This window comes from Pan troglodytes, chromosome 5, assembly GCF_028858775.2.
Source record: "Pan troglodytes isolate AG18354 chromosome 5, NHGRI_mPanTro3-v2.0_pri, whole genome shotgun sequence".
Classification (NCBI taxonomy): Eukaryota; Metazoa; Chordata; class Mammalia; order Primates; family Hominidae; genus Pan; species Pan troglodytes.
The window spans coordinates 45,293,293-45,312,470 of NC_072403.2; the positions used below are offsets into that span (position 1 = coordinate 45,293,293).

At 40.8% G+C, this 19,178-nt stretch overlaps 1 protein-coding gene across 9 annotated transcripts in view; it reads right to left on the minus strand.

The window, feature by feature from the left end:
• Window positions 1–19,178, minus strand: part of KIF6 (kinesin family member 6) — a 382,518-nt gene that overhangs the window by 64,083 nt on the left and 299,257 nt on the right. For 2 of the 9 annotated variants that reach the window (XM_009451191.5, XM_054685758.2), the window contains one exon: window positions 12,019–12,463. The exons of 6 other annotated variants lie outside the window; for them this stretch is intronic. In XM_009451191.5, coding sequence (XP_009449466.1) covers window positions 12,180–12,463 — 284 coding nt within the window. In that variant the 3' untranslated portion in view covers window positions 12,019–12,179. Of the gene's footprint in view, window positions 1–12,018; window positions 12,464–19,178 lie in introns of those variants that run through there. One more of the 9 variants, XM_054685760.2, reaches the window with a different exon arrangement.

Here is a 19,178-nt window from a genome sequence, read left to right on the forward strand (position 1 = left end):
AACACACCTGAGCTAGACTTGGTCAGCATTGGGAGGCCAGAGAGGTGGCCAAGGAATTAATAAAGGAATCTAAAGATTTTTCTCTATCCCCAAAGGCTGCCACTTGAAATAGTTCTTCCTTTGGGGGAGTCATGTGAGTGTGTGGCAAGGAGAGGGGAAGAGGGTTGTGGGGGAGAAGCTTCTGAATCCATTCAGCTTCATGCGACAGGATTTTGACTCTGGCCTGTCACTGGAAACAGATCTGACCCCTTCTCCACGGGGATATTTGTAATCTTTTCTCTTTGCAGTCAAGGGTATCAATGAAGAGTGAATGTGTATGACATGCAGTTTTTGGTGAGAAGTTTACTGTGGGCCTTAGGATATTTTCTGCTGGAGACAATACACTTGATGTAATGATTTTCTGTACCACAGAAATCACAGGAATCTGTTTTCTAAGGATTGATTACATGTCAGCTGACTAACGTCAACAGTCCTTTGTGGGTTGGTATTTTAACAATGTGGCAGTGTTTAGAGGAATTGGTGGTTTTTACCTGGATCTTAGGAAATCACCAATGATGATAATACAATGGGTGAACAATGGGTAAGCTAAGATGTTGCACGTACATGAAGAAGAGATAAGTATCTGAATGGCAAATAGGTGCCCCTAATTCCTAATAGTGTAACATTATCAATGAGGACAGTGACTTCTAGGAAGTTGTTATAGTGGCCGGAGGCCAGTAGCCTTTCTGCAGTTTCTCAAGTCACTTTTGTTGAGAAAGCCTGCATAATCCAGCTCCCATTTTCCTCTGTCTTCTTTTTACCATCTGAGTTATCTCAGAGGTAACACCCCATACCCCCTATCTTAGTGTGGTTTCTCCTGGAAGCAGACCCTAGTACAAGTAGTTTATTTGGGAAATGATCCCTGGAAGCACTGGTAACAGACAAGGGAAGTGAGACACGGAGGGAAGGCAGCCAATCTAGGGGGCAATGGCAAGCCATTTTCCACTATGGGCAATTGGAGCTCAATCCCACTTGGAGACTCTAGGGGCCTGTAGAGGATACATGCCTCAGAGCTCTCACTCCTGCAGAGGGAGGGAGCTGGGGTACGTATACACCAACTGCCAACAGTCATTGATTGAGTCCTCCCGGGGCAGGGGATTTTAATTCCCCAGCACCAGCCTGCCCCACATATATCTCTTGAATAGGTGAAAAATGCTCTCGGGGGAGTGGGTAGTGCTAGCAGGTGAAGTCATGCTAGTGTGCACATGCCTGGCATGTGGAAGGGATGCAGGTGGGGCTCTGACAACATCTACCCTGTTCCTTATTTCTTGTTTTTCATTATCCTTGTCTGAAAAATATTACTACTGCCTATAGTTAATATAGTCTCTTACAAACAAACCTAATTCTTTGGCAACAAAACTAGCAGAGAAAGAGGCAGAGGAAATGAAACATTCTAGCTAGTCTATTGCCTGATTTCTTATAGGCCTGGCTGGTATTTTGGGAGTCAGGTTTGTTTTCTGGCCTGGCAAATAGGAGTAACTGTAGCAGCCCTTGGTTTTCTATGGACCCTATTTTAATAGAATGCAGATTGCTTAGACTTTGGCTCACATTCTGCATGCTGAGGTGAGCTACTCTTTCTCACTTGCTGCCTCAGTTTCCCTTTTTGCAGTGACACCTCAGATAGGAAGCTCTGACCTCAGAAGCTCTTCAATTCAGCTTCTACTTGGGGCAATGGAAAAGGTACGATGTGTTACTGTGATGGAAAGCACTGTCAACCAACCCTGGCAGAGGTGCCAGGGGCATGAGGGACTCAAGCCGTTTTGAGGACTCATCCTAGAACAATGCAAACAATTGTCCTCAATCCTGGGTCTATGGGCCTGTTTACTCACTCCGTGCTGTGCCCGGCAGAAACTTGCAGTGATTTAGGAAGTCAGGGGGACACATTTCTGGCTGTGCGGAACCTGATGAAATACTGTTTTGTGGAGACAGACTAAAAAATAACCAAACGGTCTTTAAGTGGAACAGAGATCAGAAAATCTCCTGAGGCACATTTAAGAAACCCATCAATTTTGCTGGCTTGACCATAGAAGGGAAAATTGCACTGCAAATGATTATCTCTGATGAAATGTTCCCAAATCTTTTACAGGGCACTTATTTGTAGTGACCTATTACTCCACCAACGAGGCCTGACTGAGAAGCCCCCACTGGGTGGTTTATAAGGGGAGTCTGCAGAGTAATTGCAGGCTCAATCCCGAGGGCCTCCTGTGTCCTATCTTCTCAACCACCTTACAGGTATCCTGAGGCTGGGGACTCCCCTATGGATTTGCGTGTTTTCCACAGGGCCTCCAACTTTACAGATGTACATAAATTGCTGAATGAATAAACCTGAGACCAAGGCTTTCTGCCCAAAGTCCTCATCATAGAAGCCCTCAATTTCCTACTTGCCCTGCCCAAACTGAGGAAAAGCTGTGGCAAAAGCTCCTACTGCGTTCAGCCTGAAATAATTCACCACAACCTGTATCATCAACCCATACCCAATTACCTAAAGTGCTCTTTCTAGAGAAATTAAAAAAAAAATTCTGTTCTCTAACATAAGATTCATTTTAAAATGACAGCTGAGGTCATTTCTTTTATAAAAGCTGAGGTGGGTTGTCTGATATTCCCTCCTGTCTTCTTTCCTTGGTGGATTCATATTGTTTTATTTTTTATTTATTATTAAATATGGTAAAATTGACTTGGGAGCATGTGTGTGCATCATGGGTTTGGACACACACATGGATTTGTGTAGCCACCTTCAAAAGCAGGATCCCCAAGAGTTCTGTCACCCCTGGACTCCCTCACACGGCCATGTTGGACTCACACCCTTCTCCCACCCCTGCCCTGCATTGCGGAAGTTCTCACTTTTTCAGAATGTCATATGGCTGGAGTCAGATAGTAGGAGGCTTTATGAGACTGGCTTCTTTCATCCAGCACAATGCCTTTGAGAGTCACTCATGTTGTCTTATTTACTAGCAGTCTGCTCTTTTTATTGCTGAGTAATGTTCTATTGTATGCACTCTATTGAAGTCTATCCCCTCACTCATTGAAGGACATTTGGGTTACCACCAGTTTTTGGCAATTATGAAGAGAACCCTTACAAACATCTGCATACAAGTTTGTGTGTGAACCTAAGTTTTCATTTCTCTAGGGTAGGTAGTTGGCTTGTATGGTATGTCTGTTGAATTTTGTAAGAAATGGCCAAGTTGTTGTCCAAGGTGTCTGCCCCATTTTGCATGCTGACTAGCAACATACAAGAGTTCCAGTTGCTCCACATCCTTGCTATTACTTGGTATTGTCAGTTAAAAAATTAAAAACATTTTAAGCTATTCTAATAAACAAATGGTCATATCTCATCATTGTTTAGATTCAAATTTCTCTAATGCTAATAAGGGGGAACATTTTTGCATGCATTCATTTGCCATCTGTACGTCCTTTTTGGTGAAGTATCTGGTCAGGCCTTTTGCACCCCCACCATTTTTAAAATAAATGAACTGTGTGTTTTCTGAGTGTTGAATTTTGAGAGTTAATATTTATGTATTTTTTATATTCTATATAGAAGTCCTTTGTGAGATATGATATCTGAAAATATTTTCTCCCAGTCTGTCACTTGTCTTTTCATTCTCTTAACAGTGAATTTCACAGACCAAAAGTAGTTAATTTTGATAAATCTGATTTATCACTTTAATTTTATTGATTGTACTTTTGGTATGATGTTTAAGAACATGTTGTGAAACCCCAGACATGAAGAGTTTCTCATACTCATTCTTCTAAAATTTTATAGTTTTACATTTTCTACTTAGATCTATGATCTGTTTTGACTCAATTTTTGTATATGGTGTAAGATTACATTGAGATTCTTCTTTTTTCCTTCAGTACATGGATATCCAATTGTTTTAATATTGCTTGTTGAAAAAAAACCTATTCTTTCTTCATTGCCTCGGCAGTGTTGAAAATCAATGAACCTTAAAGGTGCGGGTCTATTTTTGGACTCTGTATCCTGTTCCATTGATCTACATATCTATTCTTTTGCCAGTGTCAACACTGTCTTAATTACAGCAGCTTACAGTAAGTCTTAAAATTGTGTGGTGTGACTTCTCCAGCTTTATTCTTCTTTTATAAAATTATTCTAGCTATTCTAATTCTATGGTCTTTCCATACAAATTTTGCAATTACCTTCACTATAGCTACACAAAGTTCTGCTGGGATTTTGAATAGAACTGCATTACATTTAAAGGTCAGTTTAGGGAGAATTGACATCGTTCCTATATTGAGTCTTTTAATCCATAAACATTTTTTTGCCTCCATTTATTTATGTCTTTTTTGATTTTTTTTATTAGAGTTTGTTGGGTTTCAATGTAGAGATCTTCCATATGTTTTGATAGTTTTATACCTAAATATTTCTCTCTGTATTTTTTGGAACTACTATAAATTATATATTAGCATTTAATATATATATGACTATAATGTATTTAAAAGTATAAAATAATATTTAATTTTGGTAAACAATTATTACTAGAATGTAGGAATACAATTGATTTTTATGTGTAGACCTTGTATCCTACAATCTTGCTAAACTCTTTTATTGTTTATAGGAGCTTTTCTGTAAATTCTTGAAATTATCTAAGTAGACAAATACATCATGTGTGAACAGGGACAGCTTTACTTCTTCCTTTCACATTCTATGCCTTTTAAATATTTTTCTTGCTTACTTGCAGTGTCTAGGACTTTCAGTACTGTATTAAACAGGAGTGGTGAGAGTCAACAACTTTGTCTTGCTGCCGATCTTAGAGAAAAGCATTAAGTTATTCACCATTAATTATGATGTTAGCTGCAAGTTTTAAATAGATGTCCTTCATCGGGTTGAGAAAGTTCCTTTGTATTCTAGTTTGCTGGAGTTTTTATTGTGATGAATGCTAAATTTTATCAAATACTTTCCTGTGCCACTTTATACGATCATGAGGTTTTTCTTCCTTAATCTATTAACATGGTGGATTATATTGATTGATTTTTGAATACTGAACCAGAATTGTATTCCTGAGATAAACCTCACTTGGTCATGGTATATTAGTCTTTTTATATATTGTTGTATTCAATATGCTAGTATTTGTGTATATTTATGGGGGATTTAGTCTATAGTTTTCTTGTGATGTCTTTGTCTGGTTTGGGATCAGGATAATACTGGCCTAATAAAATGAATTGGGAAGTGTTCCCTCTTCTGTTTTCTGGAAGAGATTATATAAAATTGGTGTTATTTCTTTTTAAAATGTTTGGTAGAATACTACAATGAAACTATCTGGGCCTTCATTCTTTTTGGAAGACTTTTAAGTATGAATTCAATTCCTTTAGTAGATGGTATGAAACCATTCAGGTTATTTATTTCTTCTTGAATGAGTTTTGGTAGTTTGTGACTTTCAAGGAATTTGTCTACTTTTATCTAAATTGTCACATTTGTGTAGACTGTTTATAATATTCTCTTATCCTTTCAATGTCTGTAATGATATTTCCTCTTTCTTATTTATTTTTTTTTGAGATAGAGTCTTGCTCTGTTGCCCAGGCTGGAGTGCAGTGGTGCGATTTCAGCTCACTGCAACCTCTGCCTGGGTTCAAGTGATTCTCGTGCCTCAGCTTCCCGAGTAGCTGGGGATTACAGGGGTGTGCTACCATATTCAGCTAATTTTTGTATTTTTGGTAGAGATGGGGTTTCACCATGTTATCCAGGCTGGTCTCGAAGTGATCCGCCTGCCTCAGCCTCCCATAGTGCTGGGATTACAGGCCTGAGCCAGCTTGCTAGGCTGATATCTCCTTTTTCGTTCCTGGTATTGGTTATTTTGTCTTTTCTCTTTCTTTGTCAACCTGGCTAGATGTTTATCAATGTTATTGATCTTTTCAAAGAACCAGTTTCGGTTTCACTGATTTTCTTTATTGTTTTTCTCTTTTGTATTTTATTGAGTTTTGTTCTTATCTTTATTATTTCCTTCCTTCCACTTGCTTTGGAATTATTTTTGTTCTTTTTCTGGTTTCTTAAGATGGAAGCTAAGCTTGTTGATTAGATCTTTTCTCTTTGCCACTATATGTGTTGAATGCTATAAATTTCCCTCTAAATACTGTTTCAACTGCAGCACACAAATTTTGGTGGATTTTATTTTTATTTTCCTTTAGTTCAAAATATTTCTAGTTTATCTTGGGACTTTCTTTTTGAGTCTTAGGTGATTTGGAAGTGTGTTGTTTAACCTGCAAGTATTTGTTGTTTTTGGAGACAAGTTCTCACTCTCTTACCCAGGCTGGAATGCAGTGGCACAATCATAGCTCACTGTAGCCTCAAACTCCTGGGCTCAAGAAATCCTCCTGCCTCAGCCTCCTAAGTAGCTGGGACTATAGGCATGTGCCACCATGCTCAGCTAATTAAACTTTTTTCTTTTTTTTGGTAGAGATGGGGTCTCACTATGTTGCTCAGGCTGGTCTTGAACTCCTGGCCTCAAGTGATCCTCCCACCTTGGCTTCCAAAGCACTAGGATTACAGGCATGAGCCACTGTGCCCAGCTTCAAGTAATTTTGGATCATATCCAGAACATGTTCAGGGTCTTATTTAAATTCTAAAAAAGACTCCTGTTTTTTTATTGTTGCTGTTTAAGCAGACAATCAGCCTGATTAGGTTCAGGTCACAAATTCCAATAAGCCTTCTTTGAGCTGTGGTTTTTTTATTTTTCCTTTTTACAAGATTGCAGTATTTACTTCAAAAAATACATTGCTTCATAACCTTCAAAAATAGACCTGGCTTTGCTTTAGATTACTGATGCAGGCACTTTATAAACTTTATATCTTTGATGTCCCTTGCCTATTAAGATGCCCCTTGATGTCTTTTTGCCTATTGAGTTTATTTGGTACATTACCCATTTCTGTAGTCATTCCTTAATTATTTGCTTTTGTCTTCCAACAAAAAGGAGTACCCAAGTATCCTAGTGTTTGCTAATGAGTTGCTAGGTTCTGCTACATTCCAGTTATTTATTAGGATGTCTTCTAGACTTCAGCATCATCTCAACATGTGTTAATATGCTGTTTAGCAAAACAACTAAATTTTAAAAATATTCATGCATCATTGGTAATGTCTTCAATAAGGATTAAATTAATAAAATCAGTCTTTACCTCATTACGAAACATATATTTTCAGCAGTAAACTCATCAGACTTGTGGTCTGGTGCAAGTTTTAACTATCTGTATGCAGGAGTCATTTATTCATGTAGTGGTTAGTGGTTCTGAAACAAGTGATCTGAAATCACCATCTCTAGTTTTGATCTGGACATGTTTTTAGTGACAATCAGTATAGTGTGACCAAGGTTACTTTAAATATCTTCCTTGGGCCAGTGCTATAGTGAGGTAGAGTCAGTACCTCCCAATTTAAAGCAACTTGAAAAACAGAAAAAAGCAACTGTCCTAGGGTTCTTCCAAAAATCATAAGAGAAAATTAAAACAAGTGACAGACTGGAAGAAAACATCTGCTACGTATTCTATAGACAAAGGCCTAATATCCAGAGGACACAAAGAGCTCCTACAACTCAGAAAGAGAAATTCAACTAACCAATGGGCAGAGAATATGAGATACATGAAAAAGTATTCAATTTCACCAGCTCTTAGGGAAATGCAAATGAAAACAATAACGAAATACCATATTTTGCTCTCCAAATGGCAAAAACTAAAATGGCTGATATGATCATGTACAAGCAAGGATGCAGGGAAATGAGTACTGTCACACACTGGAAGGAATATAAACTAATGAAGCTCTTTGGGAAGGCAACTGGGGAGTAGTCATGAAAGTTAAAAATACACGTATACTGTTGCTCCTCCTAATTCTACTTCTACTCATCTATCCCAAAGAAACATTCACATTTGTACACAAAAATGCATGCACTGTTTGTAATAGAGAAAAACTGGAAAAAAAGGTGAAATGTCTGTTACAAGAAAGTAGTTAATAGTATTTACATAGTTTATTTCACCATAAAAAATGGTGAGTTTCTCATTTAACCTACTCACTGTTAAATGAGAAAAGCAAGGGAGCAGAATGATACTTTATGGTCCTATTTATGCAACAAAACAAGATATCTTTGTACATAGGTGCCTCTCTCTCTCTCACTTTCTTTCTCTCCAAATGCACAGAAGAGGATGGAAGGGGATACATCAAATTGTTGAAAGTGGCTACTCTCCTCTGGGGCAGGGGCATGATTGGTAGTAGGTGAGAGAAAATGTGTGGGCTGCTTACATTTTGCTATGTATATTAATGTATTGTTCAAACTATGGCAAAATGTACCCATGAATCACTTATGCAGTTAAAAAGAGACAAAACCCACCACCCCAATGAATCTATGACTTTCTGAACTCCAGATTAAGGGAGAGAACCTAGGAAGGAAGGCCTGTCCTCCCTTGACTAACTTAGTCCTCTTCCCATTAACCTCTCTGCCTCTTTCCTTTATTGTCAGCTCCATCCCTTACTAGCTCCATCCCTTACTAGCAATAAAGGAATATTGCTTATGAATATGAGCAATATTCGTAAGTTTCAGTTTCTTCATCTGTAGTAGGGGTATTATAATAATAATAGTGCCTCTATCAAAGTTAGCTATTATGATGATGACGGGGACTCTACTTCTTTGACTCTTGCTGGCCTACAGTCTGTGCTTAGATACACAGTCACTGGCAGTGGGCTTCTCTGTTTGCCACCAGTCCTTTCAGGCAATCCTATCTCTGTCCAAGCATTGACACCTGACTTTGGGAAGTCCCCATGGCACTCCTAGTTGAAGTCCCTGGCCACCCTTTTGGCCTTGTTCAGGTAGCTGCCAGGGTCCTGCTGTTACTAGTTTTGCCACTGAAACTGCCTGGGCTGGGCTTTTGTTCATGAGAAGCCTCATCAGTGACATAGCCTAGATGTGCTTGGGAGCATCTCTGCTTTTTCAATGTTGCTCAGTAGCAGTCATCTACCTGCCAGAAGGGGAGTGCTGAGTCCCTGAGGATGGACAAGTGTCTGCGTGGTGTTTCACTATCTCCTCTGAAGGTCTGTGCTTTAACAAACAGCTTGCTGTAGGGCTGCACATGCATACTTTTAGGCTGGCTTCAATAAGTTCTGGTGCAGACTATGTGTTAGAGAGCCAGTCTGGTTCACAGGATCATGTTACCACATGAAGCCAGCACCAAACTGAGGCCGTCTCCATGCTGAGTGGAATGGCGGCTGCGAGGAGGGCTATTCCCACCCTTGTGTGTTCTGCTTTTGGAGGCTCTCAGTGGATTTCAACAGGGGGACTCATCAGTGTTTCCAGAGTAGTTGACAAGAGACACAGCAAACCTTCTGCTATTTGCAGGTATTCCCTGTTCAGCATCACTGACAAAACCCTCTTCCCCACCTCTGTCCCAGCTATAAATGTTCATCCTTCTAATCAATACAAGACAATAAAACACACTTTTCCTTCTTAGAAGTGAAACAACAAATTACCAACTATCTGCCCTGGGCAAATCAGTCAGTGGAGCACAGTTCCTGCTGGTATATTTAAAGAAAGTCTCCTTCCTTTTAGAGAGTGCCGAGAGGGCCTCAGCCTGGAGGGACCGCACGCTTACCAATATGCCCCTGTGGCTCTGCATCCAGGAGTCCTGGTTTATATACAGCTGCCACTTTTCTGCAGGGTTATTCTGATATCTAGATAATAATATCTGCTGGCAAAGTTATTTTTGAAATACTTGAATGAAAATTATCATGTCAAGAATGTACATTACTACTATGATGAGATTTAGAATGCATCAGCTGCTTTCTGAAAATCTGAAATGACTCTCCCATAAGGGAAAGAAATTTCATTTTAAGGCATTTCATTAAAATGAAGTAGGTGTTGAGAAAGTTGGTTATTTGAAAAAGATTCAACTTAGAGCCTCAGCTTACATGCCATATTCTACAATAAATCCTAAATGAGTTGAGTGTGAAAAATTGAACAATATAAAAAACACTATAAGTAAATTTAGGAAGGTATTAAACAGATCCCTGACAATGAACAACCTACCATTATTATTATTACATTGACCATTTCTAAGTATGAAAGCAATGGAGGAACTCATAAAAGAAAAGATCAATGGATTTGACTGTATGAAAAATAATAATGTACTATAAATTATAATGTACCTTACTAATCACTATTACTACTGGTAAAACAAAGGGGCAATAGTGAGTTGCTTCTTTGAGAACCTGGAAATTAAGGAATTGATGTCACCTAATAAGAGTTGAACTAGCAAAAAATCTTCACACAGCTCTCCCTGAGATAAAACCAAGAGCATATGCGATATCAATTATTGCACCTGTCCTACCTATACCCTTTTTAAAAGAGAGAGCTTCCTCCCCTTTGCTGCCTAGGTGACCACTTTCTGACATACAAGACCTCTTTTCCTCCTTGGTCATAGTTTCCTGGACCAGAGGTGGGTTCCTGACCCCAAAGCAGCACATGCTGAAGCCTGCCAGCAGCTACTGTCCTAAAGGCCTAGAAAACACAAATTGGTCCAGTCAAATTCTCTTTCTCATACCTTTGAGCTAAGAAATAAGCAGATAAGTAGCTCATTAGCCTTGGGGACTGGATATTAAAGGATATTTTCAGGTACAGCTGGGACCAGGGAAGACCAAAGCCATGAGGAAGCAGGACTATGGTCAGCAGGGCCAGCCGGTTACAAGAGCAGACAGGCACAGAGGGAGCAAGAGGTGCTGAGGGAGGCCTGGAGGCAGAGCGCTGGGCTCTAAGGCCACCCTGGGTCCTCTTGGCTCTCCAGGTCCTGGTTCCAGCTCCTATTACAGCTTGGAGGGGCCTCAGATCTTATGACCGTATCTTAATGGGATTCTTGTCATCACCACACATGTATCCTAACCCTGAGCTAGCTCGTCAGGTTTATGTTTCTAAAATCAAAAGAGCCAAACTAGAAGTGATTGTTTCTGTGACCCCAAATCCTATGAAAAGTGACTTGCGGTTCATCCTGGAGAGGTAGGAGTGGGATAAAATTATGGTTTAATAAGAAGAAGCCTCACAAATGGTGCTTTACTGTGTCTGGCGAAAGAGGTATTGTGTGCAGAAGGAGGCTGGTCAGCCTGGAGAACAGATGAGTCAGGTTGGCAATGGTGAGTGAGCACTGTCCAGAGAAGGCAGGGACTGGACCAAGGCCTATCATTGTTGCAGGAATGTTCACTGCTGTGAGCAATGGAAGCCTTGTGAGGCTTAATTGTGACCATGGGAACCTATCTCTCCAAACTCTTTACTTCTCTTTGTTTTGATTCCCTTTGTGCTTGGAGAGGCTCACTTATCAGCCTTTCAACAACTAATCTAGCTTGTTTCCTGGGAGGATGTGCCATGGATAGAGGTGGTTTAAGAGTTCCTGGCTATAAAAGAACATCCACCATGGTAAATAAATAAGTTGCCTCCCTGATCTGCAGTCCATTTGACTGGCATGGGTCAGCCTTCCTCTGTTCTCCTAGCCAGGTCGTGGACCTTGGTTCACTCACTAAGGCAAGACTACTCTGTCAGGACTCTTGGAAGGTAGCCATCCATCTTTTTTTGGTGGCATTCCAACCAAATCATTGCTTCCTTCTCTATATATGATAATTATTAGTGTTCAATCTTGCTAGTGAAGGTACACTACAGCCCTCCAACTTGCTTCAAATCATTTTTTTTTGTTTGATCTCCAAACTATGACAGCAAAACATTAAATTTCATTAAGATATCAGTCATACTGGTTATGGGTTGTTACTCAGATAACTTCATGTCTTGGAATATTCTGCAATTTCAGTGATACCTGAACTGTTACAGAGAGACCTTAATAAGTCATCTTTGCTCTTTTCATCTCTAGATACCCGAGTCATCTCAGAAAGATGCTTTTGTGTCTTGCTTTTCAAGAGTCCTGTGATCTCTATCATTTAATAACCTTCTTGTCAAAATGTTCTTTCACATGATCAAATACATTTTCAATACAATTGCAAATTATTTCTTCCTTTTTGGAGTCTCTTTAAAGCTGAATTATAATTTATTGGTCCTTCTGTATATCATCAAGTAATACACAGTCGGTTCTCTTACAACCATGTTTCTTTAACAGGAATTATCTCATATGCAATTGGTTAACAGGGAACTGATGTCAGTGTAATACATAGTCTTATTTGTTCACATAGGATTTTCTCCTCGTATGTTAAAATTTTGCACCACCAAGTAAAAACAACTGAATACAAAGTAAGCTGGCACAGCCGAGCCCAGGAAGCTGTGGAGAAATGCAGGACTGAACTGCAGCCCCCTTGCCTCCATGTTCCTTTTCGTGGTCCAGCGTGGCTGGGTGCTGTCTCTTAGGGGGGGCTTATCGTGCTGCTGTCCCCCATCTCTGCACATGATGCTCATGTCTCCATCTCTCAGCAGCCTCAACCCTTCCTTAAATCCTCTTCTATCACGATAACCTTATTTTGGAAAAAAAAATCTGATGTTTTAATAATAGATTGTGTTTCCTTATGTATTAGGAATTTAGCATGCCATTTTTATCATTATTTTTAATAGGGTTGTAATTGGTTTTGTTAGAGTTAAAGCAGAGTGGGTTCTGAGTGGTCTCCCTCAGTCTTAATTTTCCTATAATCCCCGAGTTTTCAGTGTGCCATTTTGTATTTGTTCCATTATAGCACCTATACTTAAATCCAATCTTTAAGCTCCCCATTCACAGCTTTCTTTTTTCCAGGATAAAGAAGTCTAACTGTTGTCTTTTCTCATAAGAACTACCTCCCATTGCTTTACAGATGTCTCCTATTTCAGGCCATAGATAAATTTCTGTAAGGTCTGTAGTAAACATAATTTTTGTGTGCTTAGCATTTCTTCCTTTGGAGAAAGATACCTGCTCTATTCCTTAAAAATTTTGTTCAGTTTATGTGGTGCAGATGGGCTAAGCACCTGCCTGAGGAGTGGGGACATGATCTAGGCCTAGTCAGTCAGAGCGTTTTATTCCCCTGGCTGTAGGGATTGGTTCAGAGATGGGTACATGACTTAAGCCAGGTCGATCATTCGTCCCTCCAGTGACTTTTGCCAGTGTTGTTGGGCAAGGTCCCTTTCAACGAAGGTACGAATTCTAAAGACCATGTAAACTTGGAGTTGCCAGGGGCATCTTGCCACTAACTGGGGAGAGGCTGTCAGACAATGTAGTCAAGCAGAACTGAGACAAGGAGGGAGAGGAGAAGAGAGGAGAGAGAGATGCATTTGAAGCTAGTTGTACTCCTTAGATTCCCCACTTACCTGAGACAACACATTTCCTTCTATTCTTACAGTCAAACATTGTAGCCAATGCAAGTTGGGTACAAAAAATTAATTGAAGTTTTTGATAAACGTAATTTTAAAAATCAGACAATACTCTAGTGCACTAGCAGAGCGTGTTATTGAAAATAAATGTGGTGAATCATTTAATAAATCAAAAATTACTTTGTAACTTTTAAATCATCTCTTTACCTGCTTTTCTCTGAACCATTTCTATTCTTGTAGGGATCTGGAATTACTGAGGAAATGCAGTATAATGTTGACATGGAAATGCCGGGTAGAGGGAAGGGATGACATCTTGGCTTTTATATTTCTTACTTTTGAGAATAAAATATTTTTTTTTACTTTATGGTAACACATTTTGATTTTCTGGTCCCCGATGACTCCTCTGCCTGCCCTTAATCAGGCTTTCTCGAGTCCTTATTTATGCTGGTTTCGGTACATAAGCATAAATATTTCATTACACCTATTCCTACTAAACCACATCTACATTTATGCTTTGAATTCTTTTGTATTTTTTGAAGCATCAGTAAACCCACTCAGTTGGAATTGTATACAGCCTGAAAATACAACCCTTCAACTCTATTCTCCAAACCACTGAAAATGATAGTTGAAACACATGTGGGGCACTGAATCCTACCACGGCTGCTGCAAACCCGTGGGGGACCTTTGTGCAAACTAGAAAAAGGTGTGCCTTCCTATGGGCAGATGCAACGCTGAGTGGCACACATGGGATGGAGAGCAAGGGCAGGCTGGACTTCAGCCTCACTCACTGCCACAACTGGGCCCCAAAGTGCCAAAGATGACCTGTCATTAATCACGCTACAAAGAGCCTTTTAATTTTCGTGGGCTATGCTCAAAGCTCCTGAGCTAGGGTCTAGTTTGAGCCTTTTGTTGGGCATATCGTGTAGGATAAAGGCCAAAGAATCAGGGAAACTGAATAACAACTGAGAGAAATTTAAACTCAGAAGACAATGTCAAAGTCAGGTAAATGTGAATTTATGGAGATCATATATAGTGTTAAAAAGTTCTGGAGTTGGACAGAAATTCTAGTTTGGCCACTTACAAAGGCATTTCACTGCAACTCATTAAAAAAAAAAATCTGGCCAGGTGCGGTGGCTCATGCCTGTAATCCCAACACTTTGGGAGGCTGAAGCAGGTGGATCACAAGGTCAGGAGTTCAAGATCAGCCTGGCCAAGATGGTGAAACCCTGTCTCTACTAAAAATACAAAAAATTAGCCAGGTGTGGTGGTGGGCGCCTATAATCCCAGCTACTCAGGAGGCTGAGGCAGAGAATTGCTTGAACCCGGGAGGCAGAAGTTGCAGTGACCCGAGATTGCGCTATTGCACTCCAGCCTGGATGACAGAGTGAAACTCTGTCTCAAAACAAACAAACAAACAAAACCTATAAAACAGTGAAAATACCATATTTCATAGAATCTAAGACAATGTCAACTAGAAGACCAATCGCCAATACAGAGATTTTTAAAATGTAAAAAAAAAGGCCAAATGGGACGGTTAAATACATCCCGACAACACAGATGTTAAGAGTGTAAAAACTGTGTCCTTAGAATCTGTGACATATATGGTAAAACCCACCTTACAGGTGTGTCTCCTCCCTGTGAGGATTAAATGAGATAACATAGGTCAAGTTCTCAGGCCAGCCTGGAGTAAGTGCTCAATAAATGCTGAAGGCTGCTGTTACTGCTGGTGTTGTCCTTGTAATTTGGAGCTGGCAACAAATAGTAACAAAAGGATATACTTGATCCGGGTCATCATAATCTAGCAAAACAGCCTGGATGTTGTCTTTTCCTTACTCCAGGATAAGTTACAAGAAGCAGACATGCAGGAGGTAGGTCCAAAAGTAAACCTCCAACGACGCTTAAGTACAGAACAGGCACAGAACTGACAAATAGCAAAAGCAGTCTGGTTTATTCTGCCGACAGAGACCCAGATCTGAGAAATGATTTTCCCAAATCCCAAATGTACAAGAGAAACATTTTTTAAAAGGGCATTGGTCAAATGGTGGGTTGGGGGGTTCTTGAATTTGGAGTAGGGGGAAAAAAACTTCCAGAATGTTTTGCTAGCTTTTCTAGTGTTTGTTTTTCTCTTTCTTTGCCTCTCACTAACAGCTTCTTCTATTACATTCCCCGTGATTTTTGAATTGATTGCTGAGTGCCTCACTAGTGAAAACCCACTGTGCAGCCTCCTGTGATGTGAGTTTTCATTTAGGCCTGGAGGGGTCTGTGGAGGGATGAAGAGGTGCCAAGAGGTGTCAGTCAAGCTCTTTTACCTGCCTGCAAGGCAGCTGTTTCAGGACTAGTCTGGAGTGGGCCTTAAGCCAGTGAACAGCCATTCATTGTCCTTTGTTGCCAAAGACAATGCTGCCAGTGGTAAAACAGTGATGATGTAAAAAAACTAATGCCTGGATTCTAGTAAGCAAAACCATGCCTGGCTTATGCCACTGCCTCTAAAGCAGTCTACTTCTTTTCCCAGTTTGGGCTCAGTGGCATTTTTAGAGACATGACAGATGGAAGCAGGGTGTAAATGAAAGTGTGTGAAACCCCAGCCCATGTGAAGAAAAGCAGCCGAATGATCTTGTATATGGAACAGGTAGATACAATAAAAATGGCTCTCCGACAGAAACACAGACTCTTATTATTTTTCAGGGAGATTTTAAATTGGTTACTCCTCCCATTTCTTATTTCAACTTATTTCAACATCAGGATTGATGTAAATGGCGTCTAGAGAAAGACAAAAAGGAGTTTGTGGCAAGAGTTTATCTACCTAGTTGGGTTGGCTTCTTTTAAGAGAAGGAAATTATATGGAAGTTCAGACTGATTATGCCATATAAAAATTAGATATTATACAGCCACTACTAAATTGATAGCCTTTAGGGAGTTTTGAGAAGGAAGGCAGCTCAAGAGGCAGCTGTGGATCACAATGTCAGAGAAAAAACAAACTACCCGAGGAGACAGTGGCAACCTGAACTTTAAACATGTGGGCTGACTGGTTTGCAGTTCACAAATACAGCTTTTGTTTCTTCTCTGCGGGCCAATTACGTGTGTACCCCTCGGCATCTCAATCTTGCCTCAGGGTCCAGAGGCAGGATGTAGCCCAGTTGGGAGTGGAGCTGAGTCACCATCCCATGCAGACAGGGCAAATTCATGTCATGCTCCTGCCTCCTGCCTCCTAGATTCACTGAAGGACTCCTTGGGGACTGCAAATTCCATTTGATTTCATTTCTCCCTAAGAAAAATGCACTCACTCATATCCTAAATTTCCAGAAACTTGTGTCCTTCAAGGTTGCCTTGGAAATTTTAAATGTGTGTACAAGTTCCACCTTCCTCCTCCTTAGTCCTAACCTGGTGTCTGAGATGTCGTGATGGCAGGCTACTCCCTGAGGTCAAGCACCGTGAGGGGGTATTCAGTAATACGGCTGAGTCTCAATGACCCACTCACCTGGGCCCCTTGGATTAGAGCACAATTTGAAAGATGGGTGGCCAGGAATGGGTCTCACTGTGGTATTTGCATAAAGTGAAGTGAAGACTGGCATTGGCTTTATAGGCATCACTGAATTAACTATGTTCTTGGCAGCAATGGAAGCTTGAATCTCAATATTGGTGTGAGCTATGCTTGTTATTTTCTGGATAAAACAAATGTTTACTTGTCCAGATCTTCTCCTAGCATATCTGGGCCCTTTGAACATGAATTATAAGCAGACACCTTCTCTGGGCAGATCAAATGACAGCCCTCAGTTGGTTGGCCCTTGGCTCTTGGGCAGGAAACACCTGTGCAGATTTTAAGGCAGCCCCCAACCTGCCTAATCTTCAGAATGTGGCAAACTTGCTCCACCAACATACACGATTGCACCACAGTTATGGGGAATTTGTAGTTATTTCCATTGTACTCAGAGAGAAAAACTAAGTATATTAGTATAGCCAATTGGTGCCTTCCATCATTAGTCTATTTCATTAATGTTGGAACGGTTTTATTTTGGTTTACAGAGTAAGATATTTTTTAAGAGCAAAAGTTTATATTATTTCTTAAGGAGAAACAGTTTATAAAAGGTGTTCTTTCTTATCCCTCCAAGGATGAAAACAGACCACTGGGTCCCTTGAGGTAAGAGGATGCTGACAAATTGGCCCTGGCTCCACTGAAGTCAGCTTCCTCTTTCCCCTCCTTCTCCCCTTCAAGCCAAGTAGACTATCACTGCCCACTGTCTGGGACTGGGATGCCCCCCAGCAGAGTGTCTGCCTTCCCACCTGAAGGAGATCAGCCTAGGATCAATTTCCTTATTGGTGTGGGTGACTGGGCCCTCTGAGAATCAGATAAGCTATGGATGGACATAATCTTCAGAAAAATACAAATATTCCTAACTCCCAGTTTTTCTCATGCAGTTTTAGGATGTTCAGGAATCCAGGTCAAGAAAGGGGTTTGAAATCTTTTTTTGTGCCAGTGATCTTCTGGCAGTCTGATGACCTTACGGACCCCTTCTCAGGATAATAATTTGGTGCATAAAGTAAAATACGCAGGCTTTTAAGATAAACCAATTATATTGAAATAGTTATCAAAATTGTAAAACCTTTTGTGATACAGAAATATCTATGTACTTTTATATAAATGTATTAAATAAAAAGATCTAATGGTGAGTCTAATAACCACTGTAATTTTGTACTGATAGCACAAAAGATATTTTACAACGTCTGCCCCTCTGTGATATGACATGCAAGCCTCTGTGACTTCCACTGGGTTCATCATTGAGGTGGTGCTAAGTTTCAGTTAGAGGTTAGTGAAAATACAGGGGCATTTCTCTCCTATCAAGATCCTGGACCTTAGGTCAAGAACTCCTGAGACGCAAGGATTCTGAGTGTGGCTGTTGGCTGTGTCTCTGGGTCTGGCTGCCTCAGCCCCTTCTGTCTCAGGCCACAGAGGGGACTGTGGGGCTCCTGTTTACCGACCGAGACAAACTGAGGCTATCGTGATTTTTATATTCTGTTAGAAAAATTAAAGGGGGCACTCACAGTGGCTTCTGTCCTGTCCTCACTTGTAGGCGGAGAAAAGCGGGTAGTAAGAGAGACCCAGCGGGCCAGCTGTGAGCCGGTAACTGCTGCCTTCTCCAGCACAGAGGTGAGGCACAGGGATCGCCTCTGTGAAGCTGCCCTGGGCCTGGGAGATGGGTCTCTGTGGTATCTTTTAGTTTGGGATGAAGAAAACATTGTCCTCTTACTTTTAAAAGGATTTGAGGCTGGGTGTGGTGGCTCACCACCTGTAGTCCCAGCACTTCAGGAGGCCGAGGTGGGTGGATCACTTGAGGTCAGGAGTTCGAGACCAGCCTAGCCAACGTGGTGAAACCCCATCTCTACTAAAGTCACAAAAATTAGCTGGGTGTGATGGCATGCACCCATAGTCCCAGTCACATGGGAAGCTGAGGCAGGAGAATCACTTGAACCTGGGAGGTGGAGGTTGCAGTGAGCTGAGATCGCGCCACTGCACTCCAGCCTGGGCAACAGAGTGAGACTCTGTCTCAAAAAAAAAAAAAAAAAAAAAAAAAAAAGAGAATTCGAGGCACATTTTACTGAGTTGCCTCTTGCCTTAACTTCACCTTTGCAGGGGTACTCACCTAAGTGGGGAGCCCTCCGTGGCAGCCTCCACCCTGGGAAGGCACGATGGCTTGTTTTTGCTTCTTATCCTCCCACCGGCTTATTGACTGATGCTAAAATATCGTACCTGTGCCAAATATGCTAAGTAGAAGCTTTGGGAGGTGTAAGAGTGTTTCACCATACTTGAAATACGAAATGACGTCTCACTGTAACCGTGAAGTTATGATTAGCTGAGCTACTGCTGAAAAACACCAGGGAAAAGCACAACTCTCT